Raw genomic sequence first — 20,956 nt, forward strand, 5'->3', positions numbered from 1 at the left:
CCTTTACACTACCGGGGTTATCTTCGTCTACTGCTGCTTCGATGTACGTCCTCCCTTTTTGTGGTTCGATTCCGTCGTTGTCTTCTTGAGCGCCCGAGAATGAGGAAGATGAAGATACGAAAGCAGTATAGGCGTTCAGCAGCGCATGACCGGCTTCCGTCGCATATCCCTTTCCCCACGCTGACGGAAACAAGGCGTATCCCAGCACCCTCATATTGGTCGTTGTGAATGTCGATGGGATTGGGAGAGAAGGACCGCTAGGTTGAAGACGTAGGCTTACGCTGCCTATATGCTTCCCCAGCCCAGTGTCATCATCGCCAATAGAGGCTGAGTTCGATGTATCGGATTTGACGAATACAGAATAAAACATGCTATCGTGTCCAGGCGCCAATTGCTCTTTCATCCACTCGTAGCTTTCGGGGAGGGAATGCGTGGGCCCGTGCAGACTCCATGCTGTGGCGTCGGGATTCGACCAGTTTTCGTGGAAGAGGTGGACGTGTGGAGATGAAGGGGATGAGGTGTCTGTTAGGCGGAGGAGCGTTAGGCGGGAGGTGTGGAGGAGTGCTTCCATGGCTTGAGAGGCTCGGATTGAGATAGGTGTGTTTGATCGTAAAGTATGGGAGCAGTCAAGAGACCTATGAAGGCTGATGTACTTATAGCGGAATCAATACATGTCAGGTGCAAGGAGTCACGTCAAGGATGTATGAGTCAATGGCGCTTAGTCTTGATGATGAAGCTTTCGTGTGGATATGGGAGGTGCGAATGACGTTGGCTCTGACGACGTCTCGCATAGTCGCCCATCCATATCCGAGGAAAGAACTAAGCACCCTGCAGTCTACATTGGTGTTCAAATAGAAGTTAGCAAAGTCTTAACGCAATGTAGACTTCTAGGTTCTTTACATCTATTATCCCCTATAGGTAGATGTTCATCCTTTTCCTTAGATGGCGTGCGCCTAAATTTGACAGTCTCCCAGTATGTGCGAATTCGTACGTATGGTTTGTGTGAAAGATGTTGAGCTTGTGAGATGCCCCGGTGGCTATCAAATTGTAGTCACGTGAAGACGCGGGGACGCGTAGGCTAGCGCGCTTTCCCAGCGGCATCTCACATGGGCACTTTCCGTCTTCGCCTGTTCACTTGAACACACCAAAATCAGATTTCGCCAAAAACGATGACATTACGCGACAACCTCAGTCAGCAGGTTCTTTGGCCACACCGGCCGATCGACACCATTTCCTCGCGTGCCTATACTGTACCCCAACTTCACATTTCCCTGTGGATATTGGATGATCGGCTTGACCCCCTTGATGTCCTTACCGATGGCGCCCGCATGTCGCATCTCGAAGAAATCGGGTTTGAAGAGCACGGATCCCGAATTCTCGAATAGCATCTTCATGTAGCGCGGCAACGTATACTGCATGTTGTGGTAATGGCGGAATACTTGGCGACCATTGCGAGTCCAAACGTCTTCCCAGACATCTGTAGGGTAGGTGCCGACGCTGTTTACCAACCATTGGGAGTAGTAGTTTAAGGCAATCTGTAGAAGTTAGCGTCTATAACGCTACCGAACGGTGGAGCTGACTTACATCGACTTTGTAGGAACCGCCTTCAGTACCCCTTCGGATTATCGCGTTCAAGACGGCGATCACCCCAGAAGTACCAGTGCAGAAGTCGCTGTTGGGGAAAACTGGTGTAACAGGCTCGTCATTGCCCATGGCTCGTCCAAACTCCATCGAGACGCCACAGCACGCGTCAGAGATTTGTTGCCACCCGCTGCGATACGACCAAGGACCATACCAGCCATAGCAGTTCTCCCGCACAACAATGAGACCTCGTTCTCGATCTTTCGTCAGATCGAGTAGGCCTTCGGGCGAGAAGCCATATTTATCCAGCACGCCAGGTCGATAGCCTTGTACTACGACATCGGCTTCTCGTACTAAAGCGCGCAGCTTCTCTCTGTCCTCTTCATTCCGGAAATCCAGATGCGCGTTCCACTTTCCCCAGCTAAGATCGACGTGTAGCATGGACATATCAGTGACATGCTCTGCTGTTACTCGCATCACCGAAGCACCCAACTCAGCGAGGCCTCTGGTTAGAGCCGGAGCAGCGATAACACGGGTCAGATCGACGACTTTGAGACCTGCAAGCGGTCTCTTTGCGCCAGTTTCCGGGCTATCTGGCCACCAGCACGCCGGTTGTTTCACATTCTTGATATCGTGGATCTCGTAGAGGCCTACATGGGCATTTGCTTTTCCATGTTCGCTATTCTTGAACTCCTCGGTTGTCCAGCAGATGGTACCAGCTTGCTTGTAGACGTCCGACGCCAACCTTTGCATCTCGTCAGATTCAATGCCTGCTAGCTTTTCTTCGTACGGTCTCCATGGATCCTCCGACTCAGCCAAGTCCATATCATGCGGTAACCCAACACTCTCTTGTGTGGGTTCAGGGTTCATGGAGCCATGTAAATGGAAGTACCTTCCATCTTTGCAACGGTAGATGTTCGTAGCCGCCACGCGATACGGAGTCCTACTAGTATCATGCAGATCGCAGTTCTTGAAATATCTATTGTATACGTCCGATCCACTCGCGAATGGTTTCGTCAAGAACTCGATGTGCTCGCCATCGGGATCGATGACGTTCAATAGGATCGACATGAAGAAGAGTTGCGCATGGTCGCTTCACCGAAACGCGTTAGCTACTCAATGGCAAGAACTCCTTATAATAGAAACACCTTATACAAGAAGAAAACCGAACAGGCCTGCTGCCTACATTGACATGGAAACCTACAAGATAGGTGACCTAGCGTTAATGTAGGCTGTAGGCCTGTTCGGTTTTTTCTTGATTAGCGTGGAAGCTCGGATATTTCAACTTACGTATCTATGACAGCGTCTTGGGGTTCCAGTCCATATTTCTGCTTCAAAAGGACATTGATCATGGCGGCTTCCAGCCCCTTGAGTGCCGAGATGCTTTCGGCGAAGCGCCAGTTGATGGGTATACTAGGCTTATCGCTGCCTTTGAACTGGACTTTCTTGGCGCATTCTGCGATGTCGTTGGGTAATGTTGGAGCAATGAGGGGATTGCTCAATATGCCCTTCTCGAAGATGTGTTGGGTTTCGCGAGGGACAGAGTAGTCCTTGTGGCTACCATTCGTGCCGGTAGTATGGCCGTTCGTCATAGTGTTTGACATTTCAAATAGTTGTGGAGCCTTGACTTCGACTTGGGAGAACTGAGAGTGTGGCAACGAGACGCGGATAGCATGAGCTTTATCGTTTGTGCTGTCCGAAACACGTCCCACTCGACCCCATCAGCTACTTGGTCGCCTGGTAACATGGTGCAAGCAACGCCAATCGGCGCACCAGCTCCATCGTCCTAGTTGTCACCGGTCTTACTCAAGCACTGCCGATCATGGTAGATGGACGGCAATTCGTTTTCGGCCCTCGGGCGAGTAAGTCGACTAGCTCAATCTACCCGACAAGGTGGGGTATCACCCCGCAATCTGGATACACGTTACGCAAGAAGAGGATCACATCTGTTAAGATAGTAGTATGATGTGGACATGTTCGTGATTGGAAGTTTGGTGGGAGGATTTAAGTTGCGGCTGTATCGCGATAATGCAAGTCTTCTTTACACGCATGTGCATGCGTTAGCGATCTAATCCTAGAATACACAAAAAATTGCACCACAAGGTCTTTCTCGGCTATCTTTATTGAAACAGTAGCTATGGCATCGTCGGACTACAGCACGAGATGGACAGCGCAGCGCGGAAGCCGTCCAGTGAGGATAGCAAATTGCTCAGGCTACAAAGGTGATACGAGCCCTACGTATGCTAAACCAGTCTGACCAACGCAAGGTGATCCCGGATATCACATGCTCTACCAAGCAGAGCTAGGAGATACAGACTTCATTACAGGTGACTATCTTGCCGAAGTCAACATCGCAGAAAACGCCCAGGCACATGCAGCGGGCAAGCACCCTGGATGGGAGAAAACAGCTTGGGATGGTATCGAGCAGACGATCGACTTATTGGATGAGAAGAGAATCAAAGTCGTTGTCAATGGTGGAGCGCACAATCCGAAGGGATTGGCCGAGAAGGTGCATGAACTCGTGAGTCTTCCCTCATCGATTTAGTCGCTACACGGTCTAGTTAACTGACAGACGAACAGGTCTTAAGTAAAGGATATGATATGAAGGTTGCGTACGTGTCTGGCGACAACCTAATGGACGAAATGAAAGATATCAAGGAGAAGGGCCTACCGCCGCACCTAGACTCCGACAACAGCGAAGTAACGGTCGCGGACCACACGCTTGACGTCCTAAAAACCGACAAACCGATCGTCAGCGCGAACGTCTACCTCGGCGCTCGCGAGATTGTCAAAGGTCTCGAAGAAGGCGCAGACATCATTATTGCTGGTCGTGTTGCGGACGCCAGCCCCGTCATCGGTGCTGCATGGTACTGGTACTCGTGGCGTGACACCGACTTCGATGCACTTGCAGGAGCCCTTATTGCGGGTCATCTCATCGAATGCAGTGGCTATGTGACAGGCTCGAATTTCGCGGGCTTCTACGAGTATCCATTGGATGACATGTACGACATCACTTTTGGTATCGTAGAAGTCGAAAAGGACGGCACATGTGTGATCACGAAGCATGAAGCGAGGAAAGGTTTTGTTACGGAAGACACTGTCAAGTGTCAGTTTCTGTACGAGCTTCAGGGCAATGTATATCTGAATAGCGATGTCAAGGCTATCTTGAATGAAGTTCAGGTCAAAGCTGAAGGCAAGAACAGGTACGATCAGTTATCCCTCACTTACATGGCATGCTGGAAGGAGCGATCTCGCTAATATTCAGAAAGAGTTCGCTTGTGGGGCGTCAAAGGCAAACCACCCCCACCCACTACGAAGCTCGCAATATTCTATCAAGCAGGTTACCAGTCTGAGATTGTTGTCAATGCAACTGGTTACGCCACGGCTGAGAAATTCGATCTCTGGGAACGCATGATCAAGTTTGGCCTGAAGCAGAAGGGCATACTGGACAGATTCGACATCTTGGAATTCCAGCGCATAGGCATGCCGGAGACCGATCCGAAGAGCCAGCTCAGAAGTACATCGTATTGTCGCATCTTCGCGGAGAGCGGCGATCCAAACGTGAACCTGGGTCTAGCGAGTCTACTGGCAGACTTTGCGATGCAGCACTACTCTGGCTTCCATAGTACGATGGACCATCGTACGGCGATTCCGAAACCGTACTTGAGCTTCTATCCAGCGATTTGGCCGCAAAATAAGCTAAGGACGGCGATCAATCTACTCGAGTCTGGTGATACGAGGACATTCACGACCACGCCGCCACCGCAGTCGGAAGAGATTGGGAGACGGGAAAGCTACGAGACTGTGAATCCCGTAGATCTTCGGTCTTTTGGCCCAACAACGCGTGCGCGACTGGGAGACATTGTGCTTGCCCGCTCAGGCGACAAGGGTGGAAACGCAAACATTGGCTTCTTTATACCCACGAGCCTACCTTCCTCCTATCCACAGTCATCACCGCTGTATGCCGAAAGTTGGGACTGGCTCCGCAGCTTTCTCACCATGCCCAAACTCAAGGAAATGTTCGGAGAAAGCTGGAACGACAGCTTTTTCATGGAAAGGGTGGAGTTCGAAGGTATCATGGCGGTGCATTTCGTGGTTTATGGGGTGTTGGGCAGAGGCGTTAGCGGGAGTAGCAGGTTGGATGCTTTCGCGAAAGGTACGATATGTCCCTGTACGAACTGCATATGAGACATTGACTGACTTCGTACACCCACCTCTTAGGTATGGGCGATTGGCTGAGAGACGTAGAAGTCGAGGTTCCGGTGAAGTTCATAGAAGGAAGGGCCCGCGGCAAAGCGGTGGCTGGAAGGTATGCGGGGGATGCGTGACCGAACGGTCTGGTTGCCAGACTTCCATCGCGTTTTCAACGCGCGTTTGTTGGAGCGCGACGCGGGCATCCGTGATTGTGGCCGAGGTTTAGAGGACCCTGCCAAGCCACCAACGATGACGTAGACGGGTAGGTGACAATCAACTCGGGCTTTGTTGCGCGTGCACAGCCACAACCGGCCACCTTCGCTACATCATCATTCAAGTGCGCCCGCTTTCCTAGTATGTGACTCAACAATACTACTCACCCCTGATCACGATCTCTTTGACTACCTTCCGCTCAACCAACAAATTAGAATAGGGCATCTTTCGACACTGCTCCGAGTTTCCAGCCCCACCATGTTCAAGAAGTTCAAGGACAAGATAAAGGGCGATGACAGCTCTTCCAGGCCTTCATACGGGACAGACCAACACAATCAGCATTCAAACAACCCTTACTACAGCTCGCCTCAAGACCAGCAGCATAACATAGCGCCGACGGAGAAGTATCAAGCACCGCCTGGCCCGCCGCCGAACCAGGCTTCATCCTCGTCTGGGTACTCCGCTCCGCCAGGTCCTCCACCGAGCCACGGGTCGTCCTCTTATACTGCTCCTCCGGGGCCTCCACCTAAACAAGAGTTTTCAGGTTACGCACCCCCAGCAGGGCCACCTCCGTCGTATCCACAGCAACCCCCTCCTAGCTGGGATCCTCCGCCATACCACGACTGGACAGTCGTACCTGACACTTCTCTTCTGCCCCCGCCACCTTCGATGGGTTACGATAGTTCTCCCACTGCTAATGCATCTACTGAAGATGGCGATCGTGCCTTGGCTTGGACCAACATGAATCCTTTGTGGCCACCGCAGAATCTGCAGCCTAGCACTCATGCTGCGATTCAGAACGGTCAGCTTGCTCTACTAAAAGCACCGTCTTATCTGGGTGATCTACTCCCTCAACCTCAAGCAGGCCACTGGCGTTGTCGCACCCATGCGAATTGCAGAGACTCGAGCATTCTCACAAATCTGCCTATGTACAGCGTGTTTTGGGACTCACCGCTGAACACACAACGCTCCAAGACTGTGTACTTCGAACTCAAAGTCCTTGGAATCGGTCGCGGTGGCTTCTCATTCTCGGAAGCAGACGCTGGTATCGCGATAGGCTTCGTCGCGCCGCCTTATCCTACGTTCCGTCTCCCAGGCTGGGAGCGTGCCAGTCTTGGAGTGCATGGAGATGATGGAAGAAAGTACGTCAATGATGCATGGGGCGGCATCGACTTCACCTCGGCTTTCAAGCCCGGCGATACTGTAGGGATCGGTATCACCTTCTCGGTTCCGCGCAACCCACCATCATACGAGCAGTCGCAACAAGGAAGGATGCTAGATATCGACGTGTTCTTCACGCGTAATGGAGTAAAGGAAGGTGGCTGGAATGGCAACGAGGAGCTCGACGTACGAAGCGAGGGGGGCAATACTGGTCTGAGGGGCGAGTGCGACCTATTTCCCGCGATTGGCGTGTTTGGCGGTGTGGATTTCGATGTCTTCTTTCATCCATCGCAGTGGCTATACCGCCCATACTGAGATAGCCTGGGTACTTAGTCAAGGCTCTCAGGTAAAAGCAGTATGTCATTTGTGGTGAGATAGACGTCATGCGACCTCATTTATATGCCGTACGACTAATGCTAGTATGTCTTCGAATCTCACAGCTTGCTTGCTGAGCTCTCTATTTCCTTTCAAGTTACGATTTAGGATACATTCTCCAATCATAATTAATTCCTGATATCGCTCTGATAATCTCGAATCTACAACCGCTCGCCATGTCCTCAATCACACCATACTCATCTCAGGACTTTGGCTATCCGTTGATGCTCGAAGACTACGTCCCGGTCCCTCCTCCACCCACTGCTGTTGCAGATCAGTGCGCTTACTGTCGTACTCCTGGCGCGAAGAAGATATGTGGCCAATGCAAGAGCATGCTCTACTGCTCGCCAGCCTGTCAAGAACGCGACTGGGTCTCCAGCCACAAGCTCGTCTGCAAGCCCTACGCAAAAGCCATCAAACAATACATTCCTAACAACATGCGGCGCGTTTTGCACTTCCCCGTCGATTCAGCCAGACCTGTCTTCTCCGTTCTGAGGTTCGATGAGGAAGGTACGGTAGGCGGCCTCGAACATTACTTTCCCGGGGTACCGGTTTCGGAGATCAAGAAACTATCATTCCACAACCGCCACTTTCCGTACTTCATCCAGATCAACTACGACATGAATGCGAAGGGAGAGCGTGCGCTCCCTGAGAACAAGAGCCTTGGACTGCCGTTTCGCGGTCCAGTCGTCGTCTTGGCATATGACCTGGACATTGCGCTTAGTGGTCCAGCGTTGAACGCTGATGCCTCGATCATGCGGCCTTTGATGGAGTACGTTGAGCTGTTGCGCGAATACGATGGCCCGAAGTTCGTGGAGGTAAGTTGTTGAGAAAGCAGGTTAGGGTGATGGTGCTAATTGTGCTTTGCAGCAGCCGCAACGGAGGTATACGGAGGCAGAGTTGGACATTATTATGGGCTCGGCATCTTCGTCTGGTGGAGGAAGGGTATGAGTTAGTGTGGATGGAGACGAACAAGTCAGAACTTAAGTATGGGAGAGAAAGAGCTTTGCTGGAATGCTGATTGCGGACCTTTCATTGGGTTGTCCTCTTGTTCTTTGGCACATCGAAACTTCCAGGTTATCACGTATGGAAAAGGTAGCTACAATTTAAAGCTATACCATGCCGCCACGCCAGCCTAGGAAAAAGCTGAACACCCTACAGTCTATGTTAACGGCGTGTCACCTACTTTGCACGCTTTTGACTTGATGTAGTCTGCAGAACTGTTCAGTTTTGCCTTTGAACGAGATGCCGCAATGCCCATTACTATACTGCTCATTCCTCATAGATGCTTCAAGATAAGCTCTACCTCTGCATCTGCCGCCTCCAAGATGTGCTTCGGCACATGGTCTGGTCTCCAAGCTAAGCTATAGGCCCTCTTCGCTTCAAGTGTGCATCTGTGTCTGGTGTCAACATCCGGTCCATGCTTGTGAGCATACAAGTAGACTTACTTTCCACCCAGCTGAACTGCAACAAGCTCTTTAGGGCAACCCAATGCCTGTGCCATCTTATCTAGCGCTGCTTCATCCGCTTTCTTAACTTCAGGACTGTCGATAATTCCACGGTTCGCAAGCGCTTTCGCCATTGCGGCGTATATGTCGTACCAGGCCACACTTCCGGAGGAAGCAAGATAGTAACCATTCTCGCCATATCCTGGATTCTCGTCGCGTAAGATACTCTTCAGCAGTTTCACGTACAGTTTTGAGTTATCGTCGATATGACATACGGGCCAAGTCTGAGTATATAGTTAGTATGCGAGTGGTTAGCTTGGTGACTATTCAACAACACCTACCCAGCCTTCCGGGTTGACATCGTACACGGCGCCGGCCCCCTTCGCGGCTTTGACCACAGCTGTGGTTTGGATCGAGATCTTGTTACCAAAACCTTTGCCTTCGCCGTATACGATACATGGGATGAAGATGTAGCTGCGAACTCCATATTTCTCCGCCGTTTCGATGATGACGTTGTTCGTTGCCGTCGCCTGAGGTCATTTGAGTAAGAGAGATTGAACTTGAGCCGCGTGCACGTAGTTGCCTCATACCTGCGTTAAGAGTTGATGAGGAGCCTTGGCACTCTTTTGTAGTTTGTACAGATCCTGATCTGTATCGGGAAGTGGTCGATCGATAGGCATCCCCGCATGTTCGCTGAAGATCTTTGCGCCACTGGTGTGCAAAAAGTGGACTTCGCGTCCAGTTTGCTTCTTGACTTCTGCAAGGCCCTTTATCATAGGTACCTGCATATCGGAGTTCATAGCGTCAGCAAGGAAGAACATGACGGATATCTGCGCATCGACGATGCTCTTGACAACACTCTTTTCATCTTGTAAATCGAGAGTGAGAGGGCGCGCGCCATACTTCTTCACCGCTTCCGCTTGCTCTTGGGATCTGACGAGAGCATACATGTCTTCGTGCTCCGGAAGTACGGTGTTGTGTAGTGCCGTAAGCAGCGAGCCACCGAGATACCCAGAGGCTCCCGTGATAAGGACAGACATTGTGGAAAGTGAGGCTCAGTATGAATGTGTAACCAATGGAGTTCTGTTCCTACATGAAAATGTATTTTGCATCTCAGGCCTATATCAAGTGGTGCTAGAGATCAATCTTGATATGCTTTGTAATGTCTGGTTGGGCGATTGAGCGAGTAACCACTCAACGGCTATCTCGACGAAATGACGTAATGCTTACAAACCGCCAGTGGAGCAGAAATAACCCTGGAGACACCAAACGTCGACAGTTGTAATGTTCGAAAAGAGGAGAAATTCTTGTTGACCGACAGCAGTAGGCTCTCAGCAATCTTGTAGTTTGATTCGTAACACGGTAGCAGAGCAATGCAGTACACAGGCATTCATGCGTATACAACCAGCAATTGGCATCTCTGTTGCATCCGGTGAAGAGTGCGGCGAAGTGAGTCAGACACGCTCGGTTCGGACAGACATGATACGAGCGAGTGGGTTGCAGTACTGGAATAGTATCGGGCGTGAATGCGATGGGCAGCGACGAGCATCTAGCTGCATTCGGCGAGGCTGCAAACACGGCGGATACAGCGCCCCCTGTTCTTCATGTCGAAAAGACGGTGATCGGTCGATGAAGAAAAAGGATCACCCGCTTGTGGCGTCGCAATGCCTGTGGAGGAGAAGGTTTGCCCCGCCAAACAGCGGCTGTCTTGCTGCTGCGCGAGGTCGGAATTTCGTTTGCTCCCATACAGAGTGTTTGGGAAGATGTAGATGGATGTACAGGGTTGGTACGAGGGCATGCAGATGGGTTCAAAGGGCATGTGGCCCGGGGCGAGGCGATGGGAATCTCGGCAGATCGGCATGTACGAGGGGAGGTGCGAGATGCATCTTCGATTGTGCCCGTGCCCACATGCAATCGACGCCAGTACTGGCCGAAGAAGCACCGCCGCAGCCAAAACCGAAGCATCGCATGGGAATAAGATAACCGGGGCCTGACCGCGTCAGTCTGCGCAAACGTCGATTCCTTTTGAGGATGCTGCAGCCACTTTGTGTCTCTCTCGCGACTGCCACCTCTGCGCCGGCAGCTACATGCAGATGCTCACTCCTCCCCCCGACGAAGAAGGCTTCGGCGCTCCTCCCATGAACCCCGACGATGGATGCGCATTCGATTGGACCGCGGCGTTACCTCAGACCGACCATATCGCCTTCTTCCGCACCACGGACTGGTCGCGCAGCCGCCTGGGGCCACTGAGCACGTGGAGCCCGACGCTGCGCATGTTCGCAAGTTATGTACTGGCCGATTCGCGCGGAGCCTGCCTCTGGTGGGGAGAAGACATCTCCAACCTCACTGCCATATACAACGAGGCCTATGCTCCCTTGGCCGGGGGCGCTCACCCCAACCTCATGGGCTCCCTATTCCAGGATGGCTTTCCCGATCTCTGGCCGTCCATCAGCCAGTACTTCACACAGGCCAAGCGGACAGGCACTGGAGTCAATTACAGCTCTGCCATGCCCACGGTTGTCGAGCGCAGAGGCTACCAAGAGGAGGCCTTCTTCTCTGGCGGCTTTGTTCCAGTCGGCATGCCAGGCGCTGTCGAGGGCTTCATGAATACAACGTGAGTTACGTGTAGTAATCAAGCTAGAAAACGCGTTTTACAGTGACCTATTTCCAATACACAGCTGACCCAACTAGCTACGAGGTAACAAGCCAGAAGCTCGCAGACCGCCGTACCAACTGCCTGAATACTCTCGCCTCCGTGCCCTCACAATGTGTCGACGCAGTCTGCTCTCACATCCTCACCACGCTCGAAACCAACGCCAACGATGTGCCCATGTCCATGCTCTACCGAATGGACACAACCCCAGGCTCGAACGAGTTGATACTCCATGGCCAATTTGGTTTCCCCGAGGGGCACGACCTTCTCATCCAGACAGCCACTATCGACAGTGAGCAAGGACTAATACCAGATCTGCGACGAGCTGGCATAGACACTATGGTCATCGAGCATGATGAACGATTTCTTGCTACCTCGTGGAGAGGTTGGAGCGCGCCTTCCAAGAAGATCGTCGTAATGCCCATCATGAGTGGAACACGCCTTTTCGGCTACCTCGTCTTCGGCACCAATCCATTCCGCCCCCACGACGATATATGCACGCAATTTATCCGGGATCTAGGTCGCATGGTGTCAAGTATCATATCTTCTGCCGTTGACAATGAATCCACCAAGAAGCGTCAAGAGCAGCTCGAGACTGATCTGGCTTTCAGTGATCTCAAGCTACGCCATCTGATCGATCACGCGTCTGTTGGCATGTGCCATGTATCTCTTGATGGTGATATGCTATGGGCCAACGATCACTATTATGAGCTAGCTGGGAAATCTCCTTCGGAACATGCCATCGGTCTTGCCTTCCTTGACGCATATCACGATGATGATCGGGTAAAAGCTGATGATGTTTGGGAGCGTCTGATTAGAGGCGCCGACCACGTCACAGCCGACTTGCGCATGAAGCGCATGTACACGCCTCCTACTGGAGATCCCGAACCCGCCCAGATCCAGGTTCTGGCCTTCCCGTACCGCGACGAGCATGGAAGCGTGAGAAGCGTAATGGCTTGTACGACTGACATCAGCAGGCTGTGCTGGGCGCAGACCTTCCAGGCTCGATTAGCCGCCGAAGCAAGAGAAGCCAAAAGACAGCAGGAAGCCTTCATTGACGTAGTTTCACACGAGATGCGGAACCCATTGAGCGCCATTGTACATTGCGCAGATGCGATTGCCAATGCGGTTGTCGAGTGCCAGACGCAGCTCGCCGATATACCTGTACCGTGTCTCGATACTCTCAATGACAACATACAAAGCGCAAACGTCATCATGCAATGTGCAAATCATCAGAAGCGTATTATCGACGATGTACTCACTTTGAGTAAGCTCGACTCCATGCTCTTGTCCATCACGCCCGTCGCAGTCAAACCCGCAAAGCTCGTGGAATCCATCGTCAACATCTTCCAAGCTGAGATGAAGACGCACAACATCTCTTACAGTGTCACACCTGACACGTCGTTCTTGAGTCTAGGCATTGACCACCTTCATCTGGATCCGTCCCGCGTGACACAGGTCTTCATCAATCTACTGACGAATGCCATCAAGTTCGTCAAACCATCGAAAGAGCCAGCCCTCTCCATCCGCTATGGCGCCAGCACCTCAGATCCCCGCGAACTCTTTCCTGAAGACATGTTCTGGGCTACTGAGGGCAAGCAAGACGGCGATGTTACAAGCAATCCAGATTGGGGCACCGGTGAAGAAATCTTTCTTGCGTTCACCGTCAAGGACTCGGGAATTGGCTTGCAAGAGAAGGAAATTCACAAGATATTCGAGCGCTTCCGCCAAGCGAACGTGAAGACGCATGTCAAATACGGCGGCAGTGGGCTGGGTCTGTTCATCTCAAAGGAGCTTACTGAGAAGCAAGGCGGCGAAATAGGCGTGTCATCCATCCAGGGCCAAGGTTCGACTTTTGGATTCTACGTCAAGACGCGAAGAGTAGAATGGAAGCCCAGGACCCTCAAAGAGATGTTTCAACAAACCGGCAACGAGGAAGCGGCAATACGGCAACTCCACGTACTGTTGGTGGAAGACAACATTATCAACCAGCAAGTGCTCGGCAAACAACTTAAGAAAGCGGGATGCCACGTATCCGTCGCAAACCATGGTCTGGAGGCGCTCGAGATACTGGAGAGAGAAACATTTGACATCGTGTTGATGGATCTGGAGATGCCGGTACTTGATGGGCTTGGCGCGATGCGCGAGATACGGAAAAGGGAGGAAGAGCAGGGGGTACTGTCTTCTGAACGGTTGCCTGTGATTGCTGTCACGGCGAACGTTCGGAAAGAGCAGATCGACACTGCTATTGCTGCTGGAGCAGTAAGTATATGATGACCGTCGAAAGCATTTTTAGGCTAACAGGCTGTACAGGATCGCATCATGCAGAAGCCGTTCAAAGCGGCCGACTTGGTGTTGATGATGAAATCCTTGATGCCACAACTGGCACCTTTATCCATCGACCCGCCGACACCAGGCCTCGGCCTCCGATCTAATGCATTGGTGCCTTGAAACGAATTTTCTTCGGCACTTTGCATAATTCATTCGACATTCTCAATCGTCGAGTCTAGAAGTCTCTACACTGTCTCGTGTCCCACCTCGAAGCGGTCCCTGAAGTACCTAACTTGAAGCTGCAGGAAGGACGAGAATCATGTGTTTTTGTCGTGTAGTCCACAGCTGCGCACCAACTTCGGTGCATATCACATTGCTATCGGGACAGGCACTCGACGCCTGGTAGCACATGCAGGTTGTTTGAGCTCTAACAAGAACTCACCCACAAAAGTATTTTACGAAACATCACCAGCCAGTCTAAGTCTAGCCGCATGGGGTATCACAGGATAGTACTTGACACCGGAAGACTACGTCTCATCGGCAATTGAGCAGTGCGGTGCGCAAGGACAGGCGAAAGAACATCGGCTTTTGGAGAGCGATGGGGTTGGCGCACGATGCACGGACATAGTGGACGTCAGGGATATGGGATTGTGAACCCTTGATTCTCACGAGAAAAATGAATATCTTGCAACATACTTCCATCTTGATGTTGACGTTCTCATCGCAGAGTCATCTCGAAGACTTATCGCCGTACCGTGGATGCAGATGGAGGCGTTGAGGTTGGGTTTCGCGGTGATTCTCCAAGCATTATTGTTTCTAGCTATCGTATGCCATCTAGAATTGATACTAACAGGCATAGACTAACCCCGTCATAGACTCATGACGCCAGCGTCGCCAATACCCGTCGTGTAAGAATTAGATCAAAAGTCTTGGCCGCTACATTTGTTTCTGGCCGAGCCGTGAGAACGGCCCTTTTCACATGCTGGCTTTGGAACATATATATGCCAAGACACGAGATCGACCGACGATCCAAAGTTGAGATGTGCGGGACGGGACCTGCAGTAAATAGCGGAGAATAACAAGGCCGAGATTGATGTTTTGATGCGCCGGCCCGGCTTCTTGTTTGTGGTAATGCCTGGTGCTGCTGAGAACTAATTGTAATTGTGAGTATGCCGATCGCTGAGTGGCTGACGCACTTTGGTAACCACCACCAGGAGAATACTCTCGCTAGGCTATCGCTAAGGTAGGAGGACAACGCTCAGGAGGAACGAACAAGGGTGCAGAGTTCATGCTGCTGTATGAACCTCCACAGAACTTTGGGCAACAACCTAAATCCTCAACGCGGCGATTTGACGAAGACGCTGCTGCAGATTCCGGAGGTTGAGACGTATATTGTGGCGATAGAGGCTATAGAACCGGTGGATAGGAGCTATCCGGAAAGATTTCGGTAGTGTTTGTATACATTGCATGGTGTTGTTGTTTGAGGATGGCGTAGCGGCTGGCCTTAGTTGAATTCCTAAAGAACCGGTGTCCCGTATGCGTCAGGCTACGCCATGCCTCCCAGCATGAAGCCCGTAGCAGGTGCCACACGTGGCTGTTATTTGCGAGAAGCACAGGCACGCGTCTGAGCACATTCACCGCTCGCTCCGCTCCGGCAACTACGTATGGGTCGGGAGATGCCGCATGTCCGAGTGCTTCATGCGTCTGTCTGTGCGATGAGGGGGAGATGCTAGAGGGGCTTGGCGCAAGGACGCGTACAACTCTGCTTTGTACACTGAAGCTCTTTCTCTTGGTGCATGAAAGCGATAAGGTGGTGGTCGTGTGTCGGCGGGCGCGTCGCTTTGTTGGAGAGGAAGGCGTTGGCCCGAGCGCCAGCGATCGTCCGGAACGGAGTGTGGGGACTCATCCCATGTTCAAAGACTTTGCGACCCGCGGGTAACCCACGCAATGCATGATAGCCAGTTCGGAGGGTGCCAATTGCGCGCTCGTTATCCGCGCTTCAGTCGGCTCGAGAAGCTTGTCGCGGTAGCTGCATTACATCTGCAAACCTGAAACACCGTCTTTTGCTGTACTGCACACCGGGTTAGCCTAAGCCCCGGACTCTCAGCCTTCAAAACCACACTTACGCACTCCTGAGCAGCAAACAAGCTCGCGCTGACGTCCGTCAATTCTTGTCTTTCATCGCTCAAAGACTATGCCGTGCGCCTGTGCAGGGGCAGAAAGGTTGTTATCTGCAGAGAGGCCATAAATGGCGAACAGCAAGTGAGTAATCAATAGCTTTTCGAAGCGGGTGGGGAAGCTGCCGCCAACGTCCAGAGCTGGCCGCCTGCACAAGCTCACCGGACCTCAACTAACAGACTCCAGATTCGAATACGTGCGCGGGTTCGAGCAGCCCGACAATCTGATTCCCAACACCTGGATCGTAGTACGGATAGACGGACGTGGCTTTTCCAAGTACGCTCACCAGTTCTCTCTCCCTCACTTGCGCCGTGGCAAACTTTCTTGGTCCGGGATATGCAGGTACCCGTCACCATGTTGCATGAACGGAATTGCTGCCCCAGGCCAACATCTCGGCTATTGTACACCAACAAGGGCCATTGTTAACAACGCGCGAACAGGTTCACGTCCAAATATGAGTTCCTCAAGCCAAACGACAAGAATGGCCTTGATGTCATGAATGCTGCGGCTGTAGCGGTCATGAAAGAGCTGCCCGACCTTGTCCTTGCATTTGGCAACAGCGACGAATACAGGTATGTTGCATTCTTTTATTCGAGCACGTTGTGTTTGAGATTGATTATGCCTCCATCGAGCTGCCCAATGTTCCCAGCGCGGTATACACAGGGGTGGGGCAGCATGTTTCGGGGCGGCTTAGCTGACGTGGGTCGCAGTTTCGTCTTTCACAAGGACTGCGCCTTATTCGAACGACGAGCCAGGTACGGGAATCCTCCTATTGGTGCAACTTTATCACCTCCGGTGGTCATTCGTCTAGAACTGATCCCCGTTTAGCAAACTGACTACGACGATTGTCTCGACTTTCACTGCTTACTATGTGTATTCTTGGTCAACATACTTTCCGGATAAGCCACTCACAGCACCCCTACCGACATTCGATGGGCGTGCGGTTTTATACCCAAGCGATATCAACCTCCGACACTATATGAGCTGGCGGCAAGCCGATTGTAAGTATTTTGATGCATCGCCTTCATCCTGCCTTTTCTTGTCGGACTCGATCTTTTGCTTGCTCTTGGTGTCGGTCGATGAGTAAATCTGACCATCGTGCAGGTCATATCAACAATCTGTACAACACCACTTTCTGGACCCTTGTTCAGCAGGGTGGCATGGGAGCGCGAGAAGCAGAGCAAAGACTCAAAGGCACAGTGTCATCCGACAAGAACGAGATCTTGTTCAAGGAGTTCGGAATCAACTACAACAACGAACCAGAGTGCTTCAAGAAAGGAACGGTGCTGTACAGAGATGTAAGAGATGCTTCAGCACCATCAGCATTCACGTCCACGTATCTAACCGTGGCAGTTTTTCCCTACACCACCGACCGAGGCATTGTCGTCACCCGTGCTGTCGGACTTCCCAACGCCACCAATCGCTCAGCCAACACCAAAGCGAGCGTCCAATCACCGGGCATCACAGTCTATTGAGAGGTCTATCCCCTATCTGCCGGACAAAAAAGAGATGATGGAGAATCCAGGCCTATGCAGACGTCCAACCTTTCTCTCCACAACATCGACGCCATCACCGCCGCCATCGCCACCTACGATTTCGAGATCAGCATTCCCCAACCCACTCAGGTCCAATCCGATTGGCTCCGATGGTGAGGGTAACATGCCAGGTTCGTCCATGCCGCTCTCCCCGCCAACGACTGCCACCTGGAACAACAATGGCTCCTTGAACGGCAAGCAACATCTACCATCGTTGACGCCTTTGCCGCTGTCCCCACCAATATTGAAGCCAAGCAGCAAGCCTCCGATGTCATTGAGCCAACCGAATCCGACAACACGTACCAACTTCTCCCCAGTGACACCGCAGGGCGATTTTCCCGCAGATTTTCCTATAGCAGGCTACCGCCACCATGCCACTGCAGCGGCCAGCCATGGATTCTCCCACTCCGCTTCCGCTTCTTTGACACATTCATACCCACCTCAAGTGAAGCCTTCGCGTGTCAAACAACGATCGCCGAGCCAGCCTTCTCTGCCTTCATATTTTGCATCATCTAGCACACCTGCAGTGAAGCCCCCGTCTATACCACTGCGAATATCCAGCATTCCTGCCAACAGCAAGCCGCGGAAACTGTCTTTACCGGTCCATCGATCAACGTCAACACTCAAAGCCACGAGAGATACTTTGGATGAGAAGGAGAGCATCGTTAGCCCCCGAGATGCGACATCGACGCCGCCCCGCAAAGTCAGTCCGCCGATCCAAAAGAACAAGGCTCTGCCCAGTCCGCCAATGAGCGCAGAAGAGGAGATGCGCACGCGAGAGAAGGTCAAAGGAAACAGCCCACGGCAAGACTGGAGCAAGTACGCCATCGACAGCACTGAGTCACCTCAGCGAAGGCCGAGCGACTCAGACAACAGAGCGGGTCAAGGCTGGGCCACCCAAGACCACGTCTCCCACCCAGGCATTGCAGAACTCCACGCCTTTTCCACACCAACACAGTCTGCGCCCACATCAGCAACCTTGCCATACCCTCACTCAGGCCCTGATCTCCACACTCTAATCTCCTCAACATCCGCTGCAGGGCAAAGTTCCCAAGCTTTTCCCACCAGTCGTCCGTCCACCAGCAGCCGCAACAAAGACGCCAACACAGCCAAACCCTCCAAGTCCAACTCTTCAAAGGCAAGGCCGGATAAAGGCAAACAACCACAGTCGGAAACGAATGGTAAGGCTGCAGCTACTGCGCCTCAACAGGCGAATGAAGGATGGCCCGTACCCATGAGTCGTACGCAGAGGGATAAAGATAAGAAGAAGCGGAGTAAGGCGACGGTGCTGATGGAGCACGTGGATATCATCAAGGATGACTTTTGGGAGAAGAGGCCCTGGATTCTGAGTGGGAAGACGGGTTGAGTTAGCTGGGCGAGGTGATTTGTTGGCAAACTTCTGCTTTTGGCAGGTTTTTGTCTTGTCGATGAGTTTGGTGGGTTTTCTTTCCCTTCTCGACTGACGATGACGATTTTTACGATGGGGTTGTTTGTGTGTATTGGTGGAGTGAAGCAGTGTATAATAGTGGGGATGAGATGGGGGTGAAATGTAAGATGTGGATGCTGTTCATGTTGTTTATTTGAGTGACCGAATAATACTCGTCTGTAACAATATCGCGATATTGGTATAATACAGTATTCCGCACGTACGGTATGCGTCTAAAAATCCCGACTCTACAACGTTGCGCTTCCCGGTCAATTCTCAGCTCCGGTGCTCTCGTTGTGGCACTTGTTTTGCATTCAGACCACGTTCCGTGGGGTGGTCGTCAGCGGCCCCTCCGGACTTGGGTATCATTCCTGACGATAACGCCCGGCTCATTGAAGATGGATCGGCGGCATATAGCCCCTCGAGCCAGGATCCTTTTACTTCTGCCCTCCGGACAGCTCCCACATGCGCTTCACGGGCCGGTCGACCCTGGGAAGGCTGCGAGCATCCTGCGCCGACCCTGAGAGTGATGTAATCGTCCACTGTTCTCTCCATCTACACCATTGTATATTCGTGGTTATTGCGCCTTCTTGCTCTTCTTCTCCTTTTTATCTGACTTCGATTTCTTCTCCTTTGTGACTTCGACCGGCTTGAGAGCGCGCGTTTCTGTCTTCTTCTGGATGCGACGGAGGACGTATTGCTCGAGTGTCTGGCCCTTCGCTTTCGCGCGTGTCTCGTACTCGGCTTTTTCTTCGGTTTTCAGCTTCCCCAGCTTCTTCGTTACGGCCTTCAGGTCTTTGCCCGTGACTGCCGCCGGACTTTGTTCATTCTTCGATCCGACCGCGTCGCTCTTCGCCTTTTTGCTAACCGAAGCATCACCCTCCTCTCGCTTGCGCTTCTTCTTGTCGGACTTCCCCTTGGTAGGCGCGGGCGTTTCGGTGTCGGACGCGGATGTGGGAGGCGTGCTTGCGCCGGAAGCGGGATTCGATGCGTCTGTGGTAGTCGCTGAGGATTCTCCAATCGTACCTCCAATCATCTCGCCCTTTACGAAGAAGCCATAGAGACCTCCGCGATAGATGCCTTGGGTGCGGATCTGGTCAAGCGTGCTCTGAGTGGAAAATTAGCTGTTTGATTGCGCGCAGTGGTGCATGACTGCATACATCCTTGCCTGTACCAATGCTCTGCAGACTCTGGTCAAATGCGCGCAACCACCACTGGTCGTCTGTCGTATGCGCCTGCTTCTTCTTGCCGAGTCCTAGCTGGTCGTTCTTGTGCGCGATGAGAAGCGGCTTCTTGATGCCGCGGCCGGTCTGGTCGAGCGAGTGACCTGAGCCCTGCCAGCCTTGCTTGCGCAGATAAGCCTCGGCGTTCATGGCGGCGGAGGTGAAGGACTGATCGCTAACTTCGCGTCTGGAAATTTTGGTGGGGAAGTCTTGGCTAGCGCGAGTGTCCAGAGCGGACCCCCGGCCGTTCATTCCCTGCCTACCTTCATCCACACTTCAAATAGCCCCAATCTTGAGTGGGCTGGTATTGGGGCCGTTCGTCCTTGTGTTTCTGTCGGAATGGCATTGGATTTTGCGTGATGAGGAGATTGTAGGGGAATTGAGACCACACACACGACTGCTGCATCTGAGATAGGCGGCATCGACGTTACAGCGTAAAGTATCAACGAGACCTGAGTTGAGTTCAATCAGCTCTTTCCCATGATGCCGCTCGCTCTTCACTTTCGACCCCATTGGGTTGTAGGCCCCCACGCCCCTTCCTGACTCTCGCCCTCGCTATCTGCGTGAGTAAGTCTTTCACTCTGGTCTCGCTTCCTTTGCCAGCAATGCACACTCACTTCGACTGATCTTGCTTCACCTTCGGCTCGACTACCTGCTACCTCTAAGTGCTCCAACTTACAACATCCTGCTTAACCCGT

The 20,956-nt window shown here is 52.3% G+C and overlaps 6 protein-coding genes across 6 annotated transcripts; 3 read left to right on the top strand and 3 right to left on the bottom strand.

Moving 5' to 3' along the window:
- Positions 1–1,175: 1,175 nt before the first annotated feature.
- On the bottom strand, positions 1,176–3,185 carry J4E87_002363 (uncharacterized protein; the record flags this gene model as incomplete). The annotated part of the gene is made up of 3 exons (XM_049374000.1): positions 1,176–1,535; positions 1,585–2,674; positions 2,872–3,185. 3 exons carry the CDS (start codon positions 3,183–3,185, stop codon positions 1,176–1,178), a joined length of 1,764 nt encoding a protein of 587 aa, XP_049236140.1.
- Positions 3,186–3,744: 559 nt separating this feature from the next.
- On the top strand, positions 3,745–8,475 carry J4E87_002364 (uncharacterized protein; the record flags this gene model as incomplete). Its single annotated transcript, XM_049374001.1, has 8 exons — positions 3,745–3,772; positions 3,849–4,102; positions 4,162–4,784; positions 4,851–5,737; positions 5,803–5,890; positions 6,240–7,422; positions 7,731–8,342; positions 8,395–8,475. 8 exons carry the CDS (start codon positions 3,745–3,747, stop codon positions 8,473–8,475), a joined length of 3,756 nt encoding a protein of 1,251 aa, XP_049236141.1.
- A 493-nt stretch (positions 8,476–8,968) lies between these two features.
- On the bottom strand, positions 8,969–10,012 carry J4E87_002365 (uncharacterized protein; the record flags this gene model as incomplete). The annotated part of the gene is made up of 3 exons (XM_049374002.1): positions 8,969–9,256; positions 9,314–9,502; positions 9,563–10,012. 3 exons carry the CDS (start codon positions 10,010–10,012, stop codon positions 8,969–8,971), a joined length of 927 nt encoding a protein of 308 aa, XP_049236142.1.
- A 1,047-nt stretch (positions 10,013–11,059) lies between these two features.
- Positions 11,060–14,076, top strand: J4E87_002366 (uncharacterized protein; the record flags this gene model as incomplete). The annotated part of the gene is made up of 3 exons (XM_049374003.1): positions 11,060–11,586; positions 11,664–13,887; positions 13,939–14,076. 3 exons carry the CDS (start codon positions 11,060–11,062, stop codon positions 14,074–14,076), a joined length of 2,889 nt encoding a protein of 962 aa, XP_049236143.1.
- A 2,068-nt stretch (positions 14,077–16,144) lies between these two features.
- J4E87_002367 (uncharacterized protein) lies at positions 16,145–18,975 on the top strand (the record flags this gene model as incomplete). The annotated part of the gene is made up of 6 exons (XM_049374004.1): positions 16,145–16,158; positions 16,261–16,350; positions 16,515–16,646; positions 16,801–16,829; positions 17,179–17,372; positions 18,142–18,975. The coding sequence occupies 6 exons, from the start codon at positions 16,145–16,147 to the stop codon at positions 18,973–18,975; spliced, it is 1,293 nt and encodes a 430-aa protein (XP_049236144.1).
- Positions 18,976–19,612: 637 nt separating this feature from the next.
- Positions 19,613–20,408, bottom strand: J4E87_002368 (uncharacterized protein; the record flags this gene model as incomplete). Its single annotated transcript, XM_049374005.1, has 2 exons — positions 19,613–20,143; positions 20,196–20,408. The coding sequence occupies 2 exons, from the start codon at positions 20,406–20,408 to the stop codon at positions 19,613–19,615; spliced, it is 744 nt and encodes a 247-aa protein (XP_049236145.1).
- Positions 20,409–20,956: the final 548 nt, after the last annotated feature.

The sequence above is a fragment of the Alternaria ethzedia genome, assembly GCF_023757985.1.
Source record: "Alternaria ethzedia strain BMP 0044 chromosome Unknown scaffold_4, whole genome shotgun sequence".
NCBI lineage: Eukaryota > Fungi > Ascomycota > Dothideomycetes > Pleosporales > Pleosporaceae > Alternaria > Alternaria ethzedia.